Source organism: Eptesicus fuscus, chromosome 6, assembly GCF_027574615.1.
Source record: "Eptesicus fuscus isolate TK198812 chromosome 6, DD_ASM_mEF_20220401, whole genome shotgun sequence".
In the NCBI taxonomy this organism is placed as follows: Eukaryota; Metazoa; Chordata; class Mammalia; order Chiroptera; family Vespertilionidae; genus Eptesicus; species Eptesicus fuscus.
The window spans coordinates 29,892,840-29,906,872 of record NC_072478.1 but is presented as its reverse complement, the minus strand read 5'-3'; the positions used below and the strand labels follow the sequence as shown (position 1 = coordinate 29,906,872).

Genomic DNA, 14,033 nt, shown 5'->3' with positions numbered 1-14,033 from the left:
GGCTCCTTTGTCGAATAGTTGCCCAATGTGTGAATTTATTTCTGGACTCTCAGTTCTGTTACATTGGTCTGTGTGTGTTTTCCTGCCAGTACGGTACTGTTTAATTACTGTGACTGAGTCAGGGAATGTGATGCCCTTGGTTATTCGTGGTACCTGATGGATTGTTTCTCCCTGCACTTGAGGCAGTGAACTCTTGTTTAGAAACTGTTTTGCTTTGATAAGTAGAGGTGCCTTTTCTTTTCCAATAGGAGGTGCTGTAGTGCAAGTTTGTTTTCTCTCACCTCTGGTGCCTCTCCCGGGTTCCTCTCAGCTGCAGGGGGTGGACCCAGGGAGACAGGTTCTCCAGTCTTCAGCTTTGCTGTTTTGCTAGTAATGGCAGCTCCTAGTCCACAGCTGCCATACCAACTGTGCCACACAGCTACCCTTCACCGGGTTTAGCTATACTAGGTGCTGGCTACTCAGGCCAGAATTCTGCTCCTCCTACCCCCGTGCCATTCAGGGGCTACAACCTGACTCCTCCACAACTACCTACCCTGTCAGCAGAGCTGTGGTGAACACGGGCCTGCATCTTGTGGCACTGTTTCTGTCCTTCCTCATCCCGCATTCCCTGCTCGTTCGGATGCGCCACCTTCCGATGTCCCCGTGCACAATCTCTCAGGCATATCTGGGTGCTGAGCAGGGTCCTTTGTTGAATTACAGTTGTCTGACTTTAAGGGGAGGGACAAAGGGGTCTTCGCACTCTGCTATGATGTTGATGTCACTCCTCAGATGTTTTTCTTAAAACCATTAACCATTATAAAAATGCCTAAAAATATGGGAATGGGGGCATGTTTCCTTTTGCACAGCCTGTCCACGCTGCACGTGTTAAATATTGTTAACAAAAACTGATCAATACTCATTTATCTCACAATTCACCGTGGGTTTAAATGACAGACGTGTTCATGTATGTCTGAAAGAACCTCTCAAATATTATAAATGGCAAATGATAGGAAATGAACATCCCTGGCTAACTGACTAGTTAATAAATGTTAGTACCAGGCAGTTTTAAAAACTGAGGATGCTGCCCTGGCCAGTGTGGCTCAGTTATTTGTGGAGTGTCGTCCCATGCACCGAAGGGTCTTGGGTTTGATTCCTAGTCAGGGCACATATCCAGGTTTTGGGTTGGATCTCTGCCCAGGGCATGTACAGGAGGCAACCGATCAATGTTTCTCTCTCTGTTCCTCTAGAATCAATGAAAAATCTCTGATTAAAAATAAATTACACAAGTGCTATGTGTGTCACTAATTTAACCTTTTTAAAATATATTTTTAATGATTTCAGAGAGGAGGGGAGAATTAGAAACAATGATGAGAATCATTGATTGGCTGCCTCCTGCTGGTGATTGAGCCAGCAACCTGGGCATGTGTCCTTGACCGGAATCGAACTCAAGACCCTGACACAGGCTGATGCTCCATCCACTGAGCCAAACCAGCTAGGGCTCATTAATTTAACTACATATATAGTAACAATGGTATTATTCTTCCCCTTTCCTAATTCTGACCATATAGTTTTCCTTTTTTCTAGCTATTTTGATTGTTCCATTGCTTTCTTATAATCCTGTATTCAATTTCTAGCACATCGCTCCACTTCCACATTTTTGCACTGCTTACACTTATGTGCAGTATTATTCCTTGCCTGCACAGATGTGGAAAGCTAGATATAAATGTTAAAGCTTGTTTTTTTAAAAGCTTGAGTTTTATAAACATTTTAATGTGTAGTCTGGACAGGATTTATTGACTAAAGTTCTCTAAACTGGAAGTGAAATGCAAACAAAAACAAAACTAAGGATACTGCTTAAGTGGTCACCCAAGTCATCAGGTTACCAAGTCTTCAGCATCACCACATCCAGGCAGGGCAGGTTTCAGAGCAAGGTTTAATGCATTCATACATCCAGGAAATAAGCCTTAGATGAACCAAGTACATGTGGAAAGGTGTGTAGTAAATGCCACTACTTGTGTTAAAAATATACAGCTGCTATGGACTGAATATGTACTTCCTGCCCCCCAAATTCCTATGTTGAAGTTCTGAGCCCCAGTGTGGCTGTCTGGAGATGGGGCCTCTAAGGATATAAAGAGGTTAAATGAGATCAGAAAGGTAGGATCCTGGCACCCTGGGATTAGTATGGTTCTAGGAGATACCAGAGAGCCCAGTTGCTCTCTCTTCCTCCCTCTACTCAGGCATCAAGTGAGAAGGCAGCTGTCTGCAAGCCAGGAATCAGGTCCTCACAAAAGCCAACCCTGTTGGAACCTTGATCTTAGACTTCCAGCCTCCAGAACCGTGAGGAAATTGAAACTCCTTTCATTATCTAAATTCTGTTAAAAATAAGATAAATTCTGTTAAGCCACCCAGTTTGTGGTGTTTTGATAGCCCATGCAGACTAATATAACAGCTATTTTCAAAAATATGCTGTCTGTATAGAATGTTTCTAGAATTTTCAAGAACTTGGCAAGAATTAGAGAACTGAGCAGGGGCACCAGAGAGGGAATGGACTATGCCTTATCCTTATGTGCCTACCTGTTTTTATATCCTTCATGTGATGGTTTAATACATCTATGAGTTCTGATATTCCTCCTTTGAAAATAGAGTCTAATTCTTCTCCCCTTGAGTGTGGGCTGGACTCAGGGATGTGGTCCTAATGAATGGAATGTGCAGTGAAAATAGAATAGAGGAATGGAGACTTTCGAGGGTAGTAATAAAAGACATGTGGCTTCTGCGTGGTCACCGTTAAACCGCTCACTCGGGGGTTGGAGGGGGCGGTGCGGGAGTTAGCGGCCACACTGTGAGGATGCCCAAGCAGCACCGTGGACAAGCCACCTGGAGAGGAGCTGAGGCCTCACTGTGCCAACAGCCACATGAGGGGGACATGCTGGCTCCTCCCTCCACAGTCTGCCCTTCAGATGAGGTGGCCCCTTGATTGCAGCTTCATGAGAGACCCTGAGCCAGGACAACCGAGAAGTTATTCCCAAATTCTTGGCCCATAGAAAGTGAAAATAATGAATGTTTGTCATAGGGTAATTTCTTCCTTTTTTTTAAAAAAATATATTTTTTATTGCTCAGCCAGTGTAGCTCAGTTGGTTGAGGTTGCTGGTTCAATTCCTGGTCAGGGCACATGACTGTGTTTCAGGCTTGATATCCAGAAGGGGGGCATGTGGGAGGCATCTGATCAATGTTTTTTTCTCTCTCCCTCTCTAAAATAATAAAACAAAAAAACATTGATCTGCCGCCTTTTGCAGGCCCCCCACTGGGGAATCGAGCCCACAACCTGGACATGTGCCCTGACCTGGAATCAAACCAGCAACCTCTTGGTGCATGGGACGATGCTCAATCAACTAAGCCATACCTGCCGGGCATTATGGGGTAATTTCTTAAGGTAACAATAGGTAAATACACTTTATAGGTATTACCCATCAAATACCTAAATAACCAATTTCTGCCAGCCATTAGGAAACTCAGCGATTTGCAAATTTTGGAGCTGAAAGGACCCCTGGGTCTCCCGAGCCACCAGGTTACCAAGTCTCCAGCATCACCATGTCCAGGCAGGGCAGGTTTCAGAGCAAGGTTTAATGCATTCACACATCAAAGTTATTTTCAGAAACATAGAAAGTCCTAAGTCACACTGTAGATTTCCTCTCGATCCATGCTGAAGGCTGGGGCTGTTCCAGATGCAGCAGGTGCTGAGAAGGAAGCTGTTGGCACCACCAGTCAGTCACCTGGAGGGGGAACAAGAGGGTGAGCAGAAGTCTCCTGGCTCCAGTGCTTATGGGAAAGGAGGCACTGAGCTGTGAGGAACACAGATGCTGCAGCCAGGTTCCAAAACCAGATCTAGCTGTGCTGCAGGTCCTCATCTGTGACATGGGGTTAAAGCCATGCACTCATGTGGAGAGCAAGCTAGTAACATAGCACAGTGATGATGGTCACGCTGGGGACTAATGGACAAGTCTCGAGGGTCATTACTGTGGCCCACCAACTCCACGGCCCCATCTGTAAAATGGGCATCCTTCTGTCCTACCCAGGGCTGGGCAGATTGAGATGGCAAGCAGGGTGCATGGTCATTCTCCCAGATTGAGCAGTGAACAGTGCCCATTCCCTTGTCCCATAAACTGAGGCTGCCAACTGGCAGGAGGTACCTGAAGAGCCTACCCAAGAGCTTCGCCCTTAGGCCAGATTCTCCAGGGTGAACAGTCCAGCCTACCAGCCTTGCTGCCCCAGGCCTGGAAATGTGGGAACCCACCTTGTGGAAGTTCACTCCTCTGCCATGGGAGAATCACGGGATTCACCTGCTGACAGCTGCTAAACTTACCAGAGGGGTCCGAGGAGGTCATTTTAATTAGTCGTCCTTCTTAAACTTGCCATTGATGTAGGGCACCCAGTCCAGAATCAGCCGCCAGTCGGTGGCCCACACTAGCCCCACGGTGCCCACGGTGCCCCACATGCCCGCCGTGGGGATCCTGTGAGAGGACAGTGGGGGTCAGGCCTCCTGGTAGGGGTCTCATCCTCCTGGTAGCACATGTGGGTCCCTCCCCCATCCCCAGCTACTGTAATATCAAGTACCCACCATGCACTGGCCCCTGTCCAGTGTGTGAACACATCCTGCTGATGATCCTGCAGGGTGGGCACAAACAGAGGACTCTGAAGTGACTCCACTCCTATCTGCTTTCAAATTGGGATCTGCCTAAGATTTTATTTGAGGAATTTGCTACTAAAAAACCCCACACCTGCCCAGCCAGCATGGTTCAGTGGTTGAGCACTGACCTATGAACCAGGAGGTCAAGGTTCGATTCCTGGTCAGGGCATATCTCCTGGTTGCAGGCTCCATTCCCGGGGGTGCGCAGGTGTGTGCAGGAGGCAGCCGATCAATGATTCTCTCTCATTGATGTTTCTCTCTCTCTCTCTCTCCCTCTCCCTTCCTCTGAAATCAATTGAAACACACACATACACATACAAACAAGTGGTAACCACCATTGCAACAGCTAATACGTGCATGCAAGCACCATATATACAGTTTACAGTGATTGGCTATCCCCTGCAACAGCCTAGAACTGAAGGAGGCATGAATATCAGGGTCTCTGTTTTACAGATGAGAACAGGCACAGAATGGGTGAGTTACTCCCTTGAGGACAGTCTTATATCATAGATCTCGTTTACTTTCTCTTGTCCACTGACTAGAATATCAGCCACAAAGGTTCCATTTATTGCTGTGTCTCTGGCACCCAACAGTGCTGTGTGCTAGCATATAGTGGGTGCTCAATAAGTGCTTACTAACTGAAAGCCTGGATGAGTTAGTAGCTGCTCTGACCAAGCCCAGATGAGAATGAACCAACTGAGCTGAGTTCGGGAAGCCAGAGCCAACAGCCGGAGAGACTGCATAGGCTTTGGTGGTTCTCACCAGACGCACCAGGGACAGCCTTCAACCGTCCTGGGCCCGGGTCACCCCAGCCGTCAATCATCGACATCAGTGTCCACCTGAAGGTCTCTGCCAGAGCCACTGTCCAGAGGCCGCTCCCACTCCTGCCTGAGCTCGGAGACTCGCCTGCCAAGTGTAGGCCCCTCTTTCTTAGCTCCTTACGCAGCCACCCCAATCCCATCTACTTCCCACAAGGGTGCAGAGGCAGATGCAGCCGTGGGCTTCATGCTCCCAGTACAAGGTCATTTAAAAAGTCAAAAACAAAGTAGGGAACACACAGGTTTATCTTTCAGGCCCGAAGAACTGAGCCGAGGATGCTGGGCGGGACAGGGGGCGCGCCTCCCGGGGGGGGGGGGGGGGGCAACGTCGCGGCCCTCAGGTGGGGGAACGGGCTCAGAGCGGTTCCGCCACGGGCCCGGAGCCCACCACGTACGAGAGCGTGTGCCTGGACCAGACCGCTCCGCCTCTCTGTGCCTCAGTTTCCCCATCTGTGTCCCTGCACAATTATGGGTTTGGGGGCGGCGTTGCGCGCACTGATTGGGGCCGCACAGCGGTGAAGCGGAACCGGGAAGGGCGGGCGCGGGGTACGAAGGGTAGAGGCCGAGACCTCACCAGTTCTTGGCCAGTTGGAGGTAGCGCGGGCCCAGGAACTTGCTCAGCATCGCGTCGAGGTCCGCAGCTCAGGGTGACCCCAGTTGCTCCAGGCCGGGACGCACGACCTAGGCCCGCAGAGATGCCCCGCCCCGGGTCGACAGACCACGCGACATCCGGAACCCCTGGCCGCTGCGCGCGCAGACCCGGAATACATAAACAGTCATTTCCGGGGCGGGGCGGATGACGTTTAGACGCGGGCGAGAGTGGGCGGGCTTATGGACACGTGACGCAGGATCTCCAGCCCCTCCAGTTCGGGTTTTCCTGCCCGCTGTCCCAGTGGCCCCCGGCTGCACGGCCTGAGGCAACTAAGGACGCCCCGCGACTTTTGGCTGGTAGCTTCGTGTTTTCACTACGTGCCAGACTTTATTTACAATTAACGAAACTGAGGCCAAGCTAGGAGGGGACTTGTCCAGAGTTGCCCAAAGCGGCAGGGTGCGATGTGAACCCACTTCTAGAAAAGTCGGGCTGTTACCGACCCGCTGTCAATGGGGCGTTGGCCAAAAGGCAGACCTTCCCCAAATCTGTTTGCTCCTCGCGCTTGTCGGTTGGAAATTTTCTGCACGTTTCGTTTGTGAGTGCGGTGCTCCCTTCCCCCGGCGGCGGAGGGCGGCGAGATGCAGGCGCCCAGGATACCGAGTCCCCTGATAGATGCGCCACCGGGCCAGGTCCTCCCCTTCATGGTTGACAGCCGCCCAGGCTCTCTCTTGCCCAGCGTGGAGGCTGCAGTTCTGGAGGTAAGCCCCGGGTGCCGTGGGTGTGTTACCAAACCCTGCCGTGGCCTCAATTCTCCACCCAAGGGGCTGCAGGTTCTGACCTGACCCTGCCTCCCTGCCTGAGACTGGGAACCGGCAATAGTATGTAGTGACTATGGTCTGGTTTCTCATTCTTTTCAGTAGCCTGAGAGTTTTTGAGTTTAGTATGAGAGAGAACCTGAAAAAGTCTCTGTCCTTGATGGAAACTTAAAAAGTAGGCAATAGGGGCCGTCATGATTGTTGAGAGAGGAGAATAGACAGAATAAAGCTCTCTGAAAAGACTAGCGTACATAATAGGCATGGATGTCTAGGGCTACAGTCTTGATCCAGCAGTTCCTGAAGCTCTACCTCTATTGCTCATTCTGCATAATGTATTCCAGCTCACAAGGCAGAATGCTTTTCCTTTTAGGTGATAAGAAAAGCAAAAACCAGTGTAAGAGAAAAGTTTTATGGCATGTTGTGTAGCTTCAGACATGGCTGGATTCAGCAATATCATGAATCTCTCCCTTTTCACCTCTCAGCCCTTTTCTCTGTGTCACCCTCATTCGCTGGCAAACTCTTTCTGGGCACCATTGCCTGCAAACTCTGGGTTCACATTTCAGCAGCCCTTGCAAGAAGATGGTACCTCTTTCCCAATAATTGCAGAAAATGTCCCAAAGCTGGTTCTTGTTAACCTTCTATGGAAACAGGGCAGAGCCAACCTTTCTTATATGAGGACATGGGCTGAAATGGGAAGAAGAGGATCCCCAAGAGAATAACCAGATTCTGTGACCAGAGGAGATGGTGGGTAGCAGGGACTGCTGACCTCCCTCCCACCCTGCTGACCCTCTGCCCAGGCCTCCTGGATTCCCTGTGGGTTTCTATCTGCCCCTCAAGGGGGTACACAGAACTCCTTTCTCGTGTTTACTGATGCAAAATTCACTTAACCTACGATTAACCATTAAAGTGTACAGCGCAATGGCATTCAGAAGGTTGTGCAACTACCACCCCTATCTAGTTCCAAAACATTTTCATTCCTAAAAGAAGCCCCATCCCCATTAGCAGTCACTCCTCATCCCTCCCCAGCTCCTGACAACTATGAATCCACTTCCTGTCTCTGTGGATTTGCCTGTTCTGGACATTTCACATAAATGGAATCACAATGTACGGCGTTGTTTATCTGGCTTCTCTCACTGAACATCATGTTTTCAAGGTTCATCCACGTTGTAGCAAGTGTTAGTGCTTCACTCCTTTTTTCAATTATAGTTGACATTCAATACAATTTTATATTAGTTTCAGGTGTACAGTATAGGGTTAGACTTTCATACAGTTTACGAAGTGGTCCCCACCCCCATAAGTCTAGTACCCACCAACTGGCACCACACATAGTTATTACAAGTGCCTCAGTCCTTTTCATGGCTAAGTAATATTCTAGTATCTGAATGGACACATTGTGTTTGTCCATGCATCTGTGGATGGATTCTTTTTAGATTTCTACAACGTTATTGACATATAAAAATGCACGTAAAACATACAGGTTGGTATTTGGACGTGCGTATCCGTGAAACCATCACCACCGCTGATAGGATGAACACCTTCCCTGCCCCTTTCCCAGCTCCAGCCACTCTTTGTCTGCTCTCTGCTGCTATTAATTAGTCTGCATTTTCTAGACTTTTTGATAGACAGTCATATTGTGTGTTCTCTTTGGTGTCTGGCCTCTTCCACGGAACATAAGTATTCTGAGAGTCATCCATTTGTTCCGTCTGTCAGCGGTTGGTTGGTTCCTTCTATTGCTGAGTTGTCTTCTGTCTGTGCGTAGATCTGTGTTTTCACTCACCTGGTGAAGGACATGCTGGTTGTTTCCAGGTTTTTTCTATTACGAATGAAGCTTCAGTGGACGATCATGTCCAAGTAGAACATGTGTCTTGGTTTCTTGTGGGTGGGTGCCTGGGAGTGGAGGGACTGGCTCACAGGAAGCATGTATGTAACTGTTAAAGAAACTGCCAAACTCTAAAAAATTGACGTATAATTGATAAATGACATTACACTAGCTTCAGGTGTGCCACCGCTGTTTTCTGAAGTAGCCGTAGCCATACACCAATCACATGAGAGTCCTGTGGTATTTGCATGTTTTACCATTTTATTAAAAAAATTATTTTTAAGTTGATTTCAGAGAGAGGAAGGGAGACAGAGAAACATCAACCAGCTGCCCCCTGCACACCCCCTACTGGGGATCAAGCCCAAAGCCTGGGCACCTGCATTGACCAGAATTGAACGGGTAACCTCCTGGTGCATGGGACGACGCTCAACCAGCTGAACCACACCAGTCAGGCTGTTTTACTATTTTAACAAGGATACACTATATTCGTTTCCCATGGCTGCCATAACAACTGACCACTCCACTCACCAGCTGGCTTGAAACAACAGGATTTAACCTCTCCCAGTTCTGGGGCCAGAAGTCCGAGATCAAGGTGTCACAGGGCTGTGCCATGCTCCCTCTGGAGGCCCCACAGGAGGGTCCTTTTTGCCTGTCCCAGCTACTGGGGCGTACAGTGTCTCTGGGCTTGTGGCCACATCACTGCAGTCTGTTTCCTTGGTTCTGTGGCTTCTCTCTCTCTCTTTCTCTCCTGTCTCTTATAGGGACAGTCATTGATTTGGGACTCACCCTGATAATATAAAATGACCTCATCTCAGACCCTTTCCTTGATTACATATGCAAAGCCTGTTTTTGTTTTCAAATGCAAGAAGTCCTCACTTGATTGCACTTCACAGATGTTGCATATTTTTTGTTTGACCAGGGAATTCCCCAATTAATCATTTTTTTTTTTACTTTTCTTAGCATTTATTTTATGTTGAATGTTGAATTTACTCCTGGGTCATAAGTTTTAATTTCCTCTGGGAAATCATCTCCATTTTTCAGGAATTACTCATTCACAGAGCATACCAGCATTTCATCTCTTAAATCCCAGAGTTCTCACGCATTCCTTATGGACCTTCATTAGGTGTCCACAGTACTCTTCCTTTCTCAACGATGCACACATCATCTCATGTCTTCTTGATCTCTAGGCAGGCTCAGCGGGGCTTCAGAGGCTTCTCCTGCATCTCACAAGGGCATGTAGCCACCAGACAGGGCATTTTTTAGGCCCCAGACTGGGCATTTCTTACAAATTGAAGGCAAGATCCTCCATCAGCAAAATGGTTGTAGCTTGCTTTATTGTGGTGGTCTGGAACTGAACCCAACGTATTTCCAAGATCTGCCTGTAAGGTCCCATTCATGGGTTCCAGGTGCCACCATCAGCTGCTGCAGCACAGTATGACCTCTGAGGACACCCACCATTGAGCGGAATGGGTCTCCCTATCTTAGTCTGGCATGTCCCTTCCCTCCCTGGCCCGAGAGTGACAGGGCTGCTCCAGGAGGCTAGACTCAGCGGGTTCTCATCAGGCCTTGGCCCTGTGTGGCTGCCTCCTGAGAACTGGAAGGGCTGCCTGGGGGCCCGGATGAAGGTGTGCAATAGGCATCTAACAAACCACACACCGACATCACTACTGTCAAGACATGGACATACCCATCATTCTGTTTCCCTGTACCCCATCACCTGCCCACAGGATTTCTCTGAGCTAAGCAGACTCTCCTTCCAGAAATTTCCATGGAGCCAACCCTTGCTGAGACAGAGAAGGAATGCCTCACTTGGTGAGGATTTAGGCACCTTTAAGATGTATTTTTAAAAAAATGTTTTGATTGATTTCAGAGAGAGGAAGGGAGAGGGAGAGAAACATCCATGAGAATCATCCATCGGCTGCCTCCTGCACGCCCCCTACTGGGGACTGAGCACACAAACCAGGCATGTGCCCTGACCAGAAATGGTACCCTGACCTGGTTCATGGTTGACACCCAATCATTGAGCCACACCAGCTGGGCTAAGAAGTATTTTTCAACACCTTTGTTGAGATATAATTCACATACTGTGCCATTCACCCATTTAATACGCACAATTCCATGGGTTTGGGTGTATTGCATTATTTTTATTTTATTGATTTTTTACAGAGAGGAAGGGAGAGGGATAGAGAGTTAGAAACATCGATGAGAGAGAAACATCAATCAGCTGCCTCCTGCACACCCCTACTGGGGATGTGCCCGCAACCAAGGTACACGCCCTTGACTGGAATCGAACCTGGGACCCTTGAGTCCACAGGCCTACACTCTATCCACTGAGCCAAACCAGTTAGTGCAAGTATTGCATTATTTATTTAAAAAAATTAATAGGCAGTGAGTGTTTTGGCCGGTTTGCTCAGTGGTTAGAGCGCCAGCCTACAGAACAAAGGGTTGAGGGTTAGATTCCTGGACAAGGGCACATACCTTGGTTGCAGGTTCCCACTTTCCTGCCCGCCCCCTGCCCCCCTTCATTGCTAAGCACACAGCTCCTGAGAAATCGGGAGACAGCGGAGCATTGTCTTACGTCACATTTATTGCTACAGTGCTGTTATGTACAGGACAGGTCTCCATATTGACTTTAAAGGGGGTCATTTAAAACTTCCAAAAAATCTAGCCAGCTGTGTGGACACTTGTATAAAATTATTTTTCTTAAAAAAAATTTAAAAAACAAACCAGTTATCTTGAGGCACTCGGAGCACAATCCCCCTTAACTGTGGTTTTCCCCTCCCCCAGTGCTACTTCTTCCCCTACTGGGCTCATCTCATTTTACATAATTTAAATTCTATATGTAAGACGCAGTTCAAAAGTCTGCAGACCTCCAGGGCACTAGGGCCCTCAGCTCCTGCCTGACTGGATCAAGGGGCAAGACCAAAAGCAGAATTAAGAGGGAAACTGAGGCAGGTTCCCCAAGAGACAGGAACCAATTGACCAGGGGAGTCACCAGGCAGTCCACCCGCCACCCTGCAAGCTGATGGCTCCTCGCTGTCCTGATGGCCTTTGGAAAGAAGACCCCAGAGGAGAACCTAGGTGATGTCAGGGGTCAGGAGGTGGCCCCAGCCTCAAGCCCAGTGTCTTGCCTGGTGCTGGCCATGGGATTCCCTGGAACTTCCCGCAGGGCACTTTGCTCCCAGCCTTGGGGTGTTATAGTCGTGGGGTGGAGGGGGGGGCACTTGGGGTGGGAGTCAGGTGGCTCTGGAAATTGGGGAGAGGCTGATATTGGTGGGGTGAATGCAGCCAGCCTGGGGGTCCTTAAGGCCTCTTTTCTTGGCGGGGGGGGGGGGGGGGGGGGAAATAAAGGAAAGGAAACCAAGACTCCAGCAGACCTGAGCCTATACCTGGGTGACATGTAGGGTGACCAACCATTCCGGTTTCCCTGGGAACTGCAGGGGATCCAGGGATGCAGATGGTCAATGTAAACATGGGACATTCCTGGGCAGCATGGGATGACATAGTCCTCCTCGTGACATGGAAGACCAGAGCGGACTTGGGGAGACCTGGGACACCAGGCACACAAGCCTGAGGGTGCCCCCTCTGGTTTTGCAGCTGGGCAGCAATTTTGGCAGGTGCATAGCCTTGGGGTTTTTCTGGGCATAGGGACCCTGTACCTTCTCCCTGCTCTGTCCATGCCTTATCTTTGGTCCCTCCACACCACACCAGGACAGCCACTTGGTGGGGTGGGCAGGGGGTATGAGTTTTCTAGGCTGGCCTCGAGCTACTGCCCCACTGCCAGAGTGCAGAGATGGGCTTGGGTCCCCAGGTCAAAGGAATGAAGGACAGAGTCTGGGAAGACCCACAGCATCGTGCTCCAGCAGTGCAGTCCTCGTGCCCTGGAATGTGGGTAACAACAAAACTCCCCACTTTGGAGGACTGTGGGCTCCAGGGAAGATGTGGGGAGGTGCCTGGGGTCCAAAGTGACACTTGAAGGAGGACCTTTGGCATTTTCACCTGGGAGGGCGGCGCCTCAGGTGTGCCTCTGCCCCTCCCGGGAGAGCAGGGTCTCTCTCCTGGAGGGAGAGAGGATGGGGTGGGGAGGCCCCCACTGGGGAAAGGCCCACTTTACTCCAAAGCAAGAAAACAAAATCCAAACATCTAAAGAAATGAGACCCACCCACCTATTCTTTGTCCCACGGCTAGGCTTCCGGGACAGGGGCGGGGACCTCAGGTTTACAGTGGAGTCTTTTAAATACAACTTTTAATCTGGTTGATCGTGAAATGTAATGCTCAGTTCTAGAAACAGCAGCAGAAATACAAGAGACACGAAACTTTTATACAAAACATTTGTTGCTTACAAAACATATGCAAAACCAACAAAAACAAAAAAACAAAGGCAACCTCCTTGCTAATTTTCTTCTACATTAAAAAAAATCTCATAACTAGCGTTTTTATTTTCTTTAAAAAAAAAAAAATCGGGCATAGGCACAATTTGCTGGTGGCTTCTGAAGAACAAGCCAGTTTTTCACAGCGTCTCTCCAACAAGTGATATGTTTTAACTTTTCCATGTTTTATACTTAAGGCATTTTTTTTTCTCGAATGAAGTGTATATTTCTTGTTTGTGTTCCAGTTTTTACCAAAAAAACAAAAACAAAAAAGAAAGCTCCTTCCAGCCAGGGCTTGTGTAGCAAGGCTGAGATGCAATTTCAGGATCCATCAGGCAAGTCCCAGCATGTGGGGGTAGCTGAGGCCTGGGGTGGGGACAGCAGGGTCCCCAGGAGGGTCCTGGACCCCACTGTCAGCCTCTAGGGCCCCCATCACTTGAAGCCTCCTTAGGCTGGTGCTGGCTCAATGCTGACCACAGGTGTATGTGAGGTGTGGACTGGCTGGCCCACGCTGAGGATGGACCCGACACGCTGTGTGACCATTCCAGGTTAGACTGAGGTCAGGTCACTTATCCCACGGTGGCGTACCTTTCACATATGCCCAGCAGGGTTGTGGGCCTCACTCAGGCCCGGGTGGGCTGCTGAAAGCACCATCTGGGGGTCTCCAACCACGCCTGACACCTTCTCCTCTTCTCGTCGCTTCAAGCACGCTGCTTTGGGGTTGAGGTTACGTTCTGGTGGTAGAGGGAGAGCACTGTGGGAGATGATCCCCAGAGAGGGAGAACATGAGGTGGCAGGGTGTGGGGAGCATGGCAGAGCGCCAGAGGGAGAGGCAAAAGGCCCTCATATATGTGGCTGCCTCCATTTCTTGACTTGTTCTCCCATTCACTGAGAAGGCTGTACAGGGCTGGGGCGTTGTAAATTATAAAGAACAGGTCGGGTGTTCTGGGGGACAT

The 14,033-nt window shown here is 49.3% G+C and overlaps 2 protein-coding genes and 1 pseudogene across 9 annotated transcripts in view; all 3 read right to left on the bottom strand.

Moving 5' to 3' along the window:
* Nucleotides 1-3,585: 3,585 nt before the first annotated feature.
* On the bottom strand, nt 3,586-6,238 carry LOC103294287 (cytochrome b-c1 complex subunit 10). Its single transcript, XM_008150680.3, has 3 exons — nt 6,056-6,238; nt 4,340-4,487; nt 3,586-3,749 (listed from the first exon to the last, which is right to left on the bottom strand). The coding sequence occupies exons 1-2, from the start codon at nt 6,103-6,105 to the stop codon at nt 4,367-4,369; spliced, it is 171 nt and encodes a 56-aa protein (XP_008148902.1). The 5' UTR covers nt 6,106-6,238; the 3' UTR covers nt 3,586-3,749; nt 4,340-4,366.
* A 3,541-nt stretch (nt 6,239-9,779) lies between these two features.
* Nucleotides 9,780-9,963, bottom strand: LOC129149578 (cytochrome c oxidase copper chaperone-like; annotated as a pseudogene).
* A 3,044-nt stretch (nt 9,964-13,007) lies between these two features.
* Nucleotides 13,008-14,033, bottom strand: part of TCF3 (transcription factor 3) — a 34,947-nt gene continuing 33,921 nt past the window's right edge. For 7 of the 8 annotated variants that reach the window (XM_054717545.1, XM_054717544.1, XM_054717546.1 and 4 more), the window contains one exon: nt 13,008-13,811. In XM_054717545.1, coding sequence (XP_054573520.1) covers nt 13,669-13,811 — 143 coding nt within the window. In that variant the 3' untranslated portion in view covers nt 13,008-13,668. The remainder of the gene's footprint in view (nt 13,812-14,033) is intronic. The other variant, XM_054717550.1, reaches the window with a different exon arrangement.

What these genes read in the sequence shown, in the direction of transcription:
- LOC103294287 (XM_008150680.3), bottom strand. Translation starts at nt 6,105, where the DNA reads ATGCTGAGCAAGTTCCTGGGCCCGCGCTACCTCCAACTGGCCAAGAAC. An exon ending in CTCCAACTGGCCAAGAACTG is followed by an intron (nt 4,488 to 6,055) that starts GTGAGGTCTCGG and finishes GTCCTCTCACAG; the next exon opens with GATCCCCACGGCGGGCATGT.